The sequence below is a fragment of the Tribolium madens genome, unplaced genomic scaffold (assembly GCF_015345945.1).
Source record: "Tribolium madens isolate multiple individuals breed KSU strain unplaced genomic scaffold, Tmad_KSU_1.1 Scaffold_3;HRSCAF=73;Tcas5.2_LG2, whole genome shotgun sequence".
Classification (NCBI taxonomy): domain Eukaryota; kingdom Metazoa; phylum Arthropoda; class Insecta; order Coleoptera; family Tenebrionidae; genus Tribolium; species Tribolium madens.
In genome coordinates this window covers 12,689,329-12,696,076 of record NW_025401006.1, presented here as the reverse complement: position 1 = coordinate 12,696,076, position 6,748 = coordinate 12,689,329, and the positions used below count along the sequence as shown (strand labels likewise).

Below are 6,748 nucleotides of genomic sequence, written 5' to 3'. Positions count from 1 at the left end.
TCGATTTGAGAATTTCGATTTCTAATTTTTAATTTTTCTAAATTTTAGTACATTCAAATTTATTACTTTGACGATTTTGAGTTTGGGTTTATTTAAAAACTATTGATTTTGAGCTTTTGGAGGTGAAATTTACATGAATTTTGCAACTTTGTGTTTGTTGAGACTTTTTAATTTTTCGATATTTGTTTTGCTCAGTTTTTTATGTTTTTTTTTTGCCTTTGAGGTTGTAGATTACTAATCTGTTTTTAGAATCTGCTTCGATTTTTCAGTTTTGCTCAATTTTCATCAATTGAGCTTGTGTTTATTTAATTTTTTTTTAATAGATTTTTGAGTTTGAGGTCAACGATTATGTTGGATTTTCGACTTCTAATTTTAAAATTTTCTAAACTTTAACACATTAAACTTTTCTACTTTGACAGTTTTGAGTTTGAAATTATTTAAAAACTCAGGATTTTGAGTTTTTTTTAAATTTACATAAACTTAACCAATTGTCATAGTTTTTTTTTTTGATTTTTCAATTTTCAGATAGTTGTTTTGCTTAATTTAAGTTTGTGTTTATTTCAATCTTTCAATTTTTTATAGTTTTTTGAGTTTTGCTCAGTTTTTACTGAAAATAATCGCCATGTATTCCACGATTTCGAGACACTAAAATAACACTCCATCAAACTTAAAAAACTGACAAAAATCCGACATAAAACGCAAAGACGATTCGGTTGAAATTCTTGATAATTTCACAATTTACGATGCGATATGACGATTTATGCTCGTTGTGTTTTTATAATGAAGAGATGAGAGAGCGGAAAAAATTCCTTAACGGCGCACCATTAAAAATAATTGCCTTTTTATCAGATTTGGAGAGGATTAAAAGAGAGAAACGAGTTAAATCCGGAGAAATGAAATTAATACTTTTGACTAAATTCCTCGTCAACAAAAAAAGCACACACAAACTGTCAACATCAAACGAAGATATTTCAATGTTTCCAATTTCAACGAAACTCATTACTACAATTAAAATAGGAAGTGAACAAAGTCCTGAAACGCTGAACCAGACAGAGACTCTGCTTAATAGAAAGCTCGTTGAAAACATCGAGCAAATGAGTCTATGGAGTGGCTGGAATAATTTAAAAAAATCCATCTCGGGCATTATTTCGAGTTGCATCGAAATGCACTTCAAAAGCATTGTTCGACGAGCTACGACCGATGCAATTAAAACATGCAGTTAGAAATTTACATTTCATAAACACAACGGTTTTACGTTGGAGAAATTTCTTATTTAACAAAGAGAGAAAAAAAAACACAGACGTTTCATTTAAAAAACGACATATTTGACGATGAGTTAATCCAAACATCGAGACTATTCTACGACCCAAACAAAGCAAATATAATCAACAAACCACTTGCTTCCTACAACATTAATAAAGCACAATTATACTTGTAAATAAAACCAGATAGCTGACCGAAAACTCGTCCATTCAAACTTTACAATCGTAAATTTACACTCCTCGAAGTTAAACCTATACAGGGCGGACCAATAAAAAAATTGCAGGTGCAATAGACTACAGAATTAAACAGAAGAGTTTTTCTCCCGGCGCATCCACCATTTTTATCATACACATTATTGTGTCCCAACGAGTTGATAAAGTCGGTTTTTATCTTTTAAGTGTTTAAAAATGTCTGTAAAAAGTACAAGTATACAAGGTGTTTGAAAAATAAATTACAATGCAAAACTTAGAAAGGAAGAAAAAGTAATAGAGAAGGAGAGAGATAGAGACAGATGGAACTTGTCCATTTAAACCTGCAGTCGTAAATATACACTCTTACATACACAGGGCGTATCAATAAAAAAATTGCAAGCTTAATAGGCCACAAAAATTAACAGAAAAGTGTTTTTTTTATTGTCGTTTTTATACAGTGTGTACCAGAACTTGCACCCCAGAGAACAATGTAAGGTAAAGTATCAAGAACCTGAAAAAAATATAAAAAAAATTCTATCTATAAAAATTTCGAAGTTATGAGAGTTTGCACTTTGACTCTGTTGGAAAAATAATTTTCCAGGTTTCCAACTTTGTTTAATGTTATTTGTGGCTTTTTATTTTTATTGGCAAAATTTTACTAAATAATTATAAAAGACATATATTATATTACATACAAACATATAAATAATTAGTATTATTAAATAGACATAAAAAATGTCAAATGTCAAAAAATAAATGGCAAAATTTTTTGACGGGAGTTTTTTAAACAGTTTTTCTATGTTCCTGGTATCTTAACTTACATGACATTTTTTTTTGGGACGCGAGTTTTGGCGCACCCTGTATACAGAGTGTTCCAGCAATTTGGCAATAGTACATTACAGGGCAAGGTATAGAAAAAATTATTTAATGGCCGAACTCTTTAAAAAATTTTGTTTACTGTTCTTGGTAATATTTTCTTTTAAAAAGATAGAAAAATGTTGATTTTTTTAGAAAATGACCCATAACAAAAATAAGAGTTTTGTGCATTACTTTTGGTTCACCCTGTATAACCTTACTTAATGGGCTTGTTGCTTCAGACATAATATGTCGTAATACACAACTTTTATTTTTGTTTATTTATGTTTTATCTATTAGAAATTTTCTAACTTCATAACATGAAATATGTTTAAATAAGAAAGAAATTGCAAAGAAAAGTGAAAAAATGTTAAAATTTGTATTTTTTCAACATGAAATAAGCCCATTTAAGATGGTTCTATGCTGATGTTTTTTAGTGAGGAAATTTAAATTTATTTGACTCAATGTTAATGTCAGTAGAGAAAGTAGTCTTTTATCGTCTAGTGAAATAAAGTAATTTTTATCTACTATTTATATTCTTTATTTTGTACAAGAAATTCTTGAAGGTGAGTACAAAATAAAACGAAATATTATACATGACGATAAAAATTGTGTATCTACTCGTGAAAAAAGTCCACTCGTGACTTCGTCACTCGTAAACTTAAATTTTTCACTCATAGATAAACAATTTCTTTATCGTCTTATATAATAAATAACTATTTTTATTTGGTTTTGCCTTAATTTCACTTCGAATTTCTTTGATTAGTACTTGTGATAATAATAGTTTTAAATAATAATATTCTAGATATATTTTTATCAACGTACTTTTCTTCAATATCGGTATTTATCTACCATTAAAAATTTGATTATTAAAAAAAGATTATGAAAGAAAAATCAGTTCACAACCTTTCAACAAACTAAATAATGACCTTTTACAACTAGTGAAAAACATTATTATTTAATTATACAAGTGTTCCAAAAATAAGTTACAATACAAACTTTGGAAGGAAGAAAAAAAGAGAGGATAAAGTGAGATGAAAAAAGAAACAGAGAAATAGAAAGAGAAAGAGTGTGTTAAGCAATACTGACATATACAGTGTGTACAAAAAAAAATAAAGGTGCAATAGAACACAAAAATAAACTGAGAAGTATTTTCCCGGCGCATCCACCATTTTTATCGGCATTTTGACCTCCAGAGTCTCCTAGCGAGTTGGTAAAGTCAATTATTGACATTTAAATGTTTAAAAATGTTTGTACTAAACACATAGATATTCCCTCTGTGCTCATATATACAAAGTGTTTCTAAAAGAAGCTACAATGCAAATTGTTTATTTTTAATGAGACACGCCATGTTTTAAGTCGATTAACTTTACCAACTTGCTGAGGAAAGTAGATTGAAAAGTAGAACAAAATTATAATAAATGTTTCATGAAACATTAGCTTGAAACTCGCAAATTACCAACGTAATATTTAACGTGTAGTAAATGAAAATTTGTTGGATTAATTTTTCAGACGTGGGTTATTAAAACAGTAGAAAGGCGCAAAAAAATGTTTCAAAAATGATTTGGCTTATTGAAACATATTAATAAAGCCAAGTGTTTTAGCATATTAAATTTAAACTTAAAGCCGGATTAGCTACTTTGTGTTGAGTTGTTAAAGTAGCAAACTTTTTCGAACAAGTTTCTAAATACAAACTTTGATGTCGTTTGCGATTATTTCATTATTTTCGATTCGATTTTTCTGACTCGGTGTGTGTTTAAGCTTCGTTGAGCATGTTTGATGTCCTCCTGTTGAGACAGTTCTTGTAAGTTTTTTTTATTCAATTTCAGAACGGCGGTGCCAAAGATGGATTGGACATGAATCTGGCGCCAGCCTGGAAGAAAGGCTACACTGGTAAGGGAGTCGTCGTGTCAATCCTCGACGACGGAATACAAACTAATCATCCGGATTTGGCTCAAAACTACGTAAGTGATGGCGTGGAAAAAAAATTACAAGGTGCTACTATGACTTGTAAATGAGGACGTTATTGATTTTCCTCGGTACTTGTTTTGTTAAGTTGGTTTTTTTTTTCTCCTCCTTTTCCTTCTTTCAGTCGAGGAAAAATCTCACCTGTACGTGACACGTCTCTTCCTAATTTAGTTTTTCTCTCGTTTATGCAAACGCATCCGGGAAATTTATCGAATAATTAGGAAAATCGTAAATCAAATATTTGGACGGTAGTAAAGTCATTTAGCCAAATTAACAGAATATTGATTGGTGGTGCGCTTGTTTGCCTAAAGTTTTTTCAAAGCGTGTTCACCCAATAACAGTTAATTTGCTTTTAATTAAAATAACAAAGAGCGGTCACAATAGCCAACTAACTTATTATTTTGTGAGAGGAAATTATGCTCCATCAAAGTGAGTCAGTAACACAAAAAATTGATTTTTTTACTGAAAATTTCGCAATTTTTATTTTTTTTTAATAAAACTTCAAACGATTAAATTTGATATTGTTTTAAAACTAACAAATCAACAAAATATTTGCACAGCCAGCAGTACGATTATGTTTTTAAAATTTGAAATATGTAATTAAACAGTGATGAATTTTATTATTTAACAATTTTAATTTCTATTTGATTTATAGTTTCATGGTTTGCTTGAAAAACTGAAACTTTTAATATTCTTAAAATCGAATTTTTTTTAAAACTCAATCAAGGCAACAAACTTCGATATAAAACACAATTTTGTATTATCTAGGGATTTATGTGTTTTTTTCATTAGAGAGCCAAAAAGAATTCTTAATCAGGAAAAATTTTGAAAGCAAGGGCTAAAAAATTGAGTACAATATACTATAAGTACATTTTTTCTGAGATTTTCGCGAGAAAATTTGGATGTTTTACTAGAATAAACATTTTTTTACATAATAATTTAAGAAATTCGATAATCCGAAAAAATGCAAAAGTGCGAACAGATTATTCTATGCTCGTGCCGATGGTCGATGTTGTACTGTATTAAATTTTGTATCAACAGGCTAATGAGAATCAATAATTTTAAAACTTTAAATTTTTAAATTTCTTTCACCAGAAAACATTTTGAAAAAAGTTGACAATGACACAGAGAAAGATGATTTTTCTAGACTATTTCCTGAAAATTTTATGAATTATTATATTTTTGATAAATCCACACGATTGATTAAATTTAATACCGTTTACAAATTAATAACACAATAAATCAACAAAATATTTACACAGTCAGTACTGTTATGTTTTTCAAATATGAAATATTGTAATTAAACAGTAATGAATTTTGTAATTTAACAATTTTGATTTCAATTTCATTTATTGTTTGTTTTAAAAACTGAATATTCCTGGAATCGAATTGCGGATTTTTGACAAAATTCGATCAGTGCTAAAATTTATATAGGGTTGGAAAAGCAAAAAACTTCTATATGAAACACAACAGAGAGAAATTTTTTTTATAGTTTTTATAGTTTTTTTATAGAAAAGTTTTTTATAGTTTCTTTACTAGAGTGCCAAAAATCAGGAAAATTTTTGAAAAATAACGCTATAAATGTTGAAAAAAGAAGAGTTTTCTGCACGAATTATTGAGGTTGCACTGTATTAAGTTTTTAATCTACAAGCTAATCAAAATGAAACGAAAATTTTGATTTCAATTTGATTTATTGTTTGAAGCGTTTTTAATTTTCCGGATTCTACAGTACGACCTCGATTATCCGACTCCACCATGATGTGAATTCTTAATTAAAATACTGAAACACAAAATTTTGAATATTCTTAAAATCTAATCGCGGATTTTTGACAAAACTCGCAATTTTGAGTTTTGCATTAACAAAAAATTGCCAAAAAAAGTCTTTTTATGGTTTCTCTATTAGAGAGCTAACAATAATTTATTCTTAATCAAGAAGAATTTTCAAAAGAGAGTAAATTTTTAAACACGTTTTCTTTTATTCTGACGAGAAAATTTATGTCTTATTACAATAGACATTTTTACAAAACAAAATAAAAAATTGGATAATGCAAAAAAAGTGTCAAGTCCGAACACAGACTTAATTTTTGAAATTAGCCGTTTATCCAATAGTACAAAAAGCATTTTTTTAAAGGAGGAAATATTTTTTATCAAATTTTTAAAGAATAGACTACATTTTTAAAATTTGAGGATATAAAATATACAGGTTTTTTAGTAATTATCTTTGCGAGGAAATTTATATGTTTTATTAGTAAATACTTTTTTTTTTCAAAAGAAAATAAAGAATTCGATAATCTCAAAAAAGTCCGAACAGTATTCCTACTCTCGTGCGGATTATCGAAGTTGCACTGTATTAAATTTTATATCAACAAGCTAGTCAAAATCAAACGAAATTAACCACTTAGTAGTACAGACATCATTAAAGAAATTACTCTAAAAACATTAAATAACTATGATTTATTAGAATTACTGAA

General features: G+C 28.2%; 1 protein-coding gene across 1 annotated transcript in view; it reads left to right on the top strand.

The window, feature by feature from the left end:
• LOC123008220 (furin-like protease 2) overlaps positions 1-6,748 on the top strand; it is a 123,264-nt gene that overhangs the window by 87,994 nt on the left and 28,522 nt on the right. Inside the window, exon 5 of the mRNA XM_044403921.1 lies at positions 4,139-4,273. Coding sequence (XP_044259856.1) covers positions 4,139-4,273 — 135 coding nt within the window. The remainder of the gene's footprint in view (positions 1-4,138; positions 4,274-6,748) is intronic.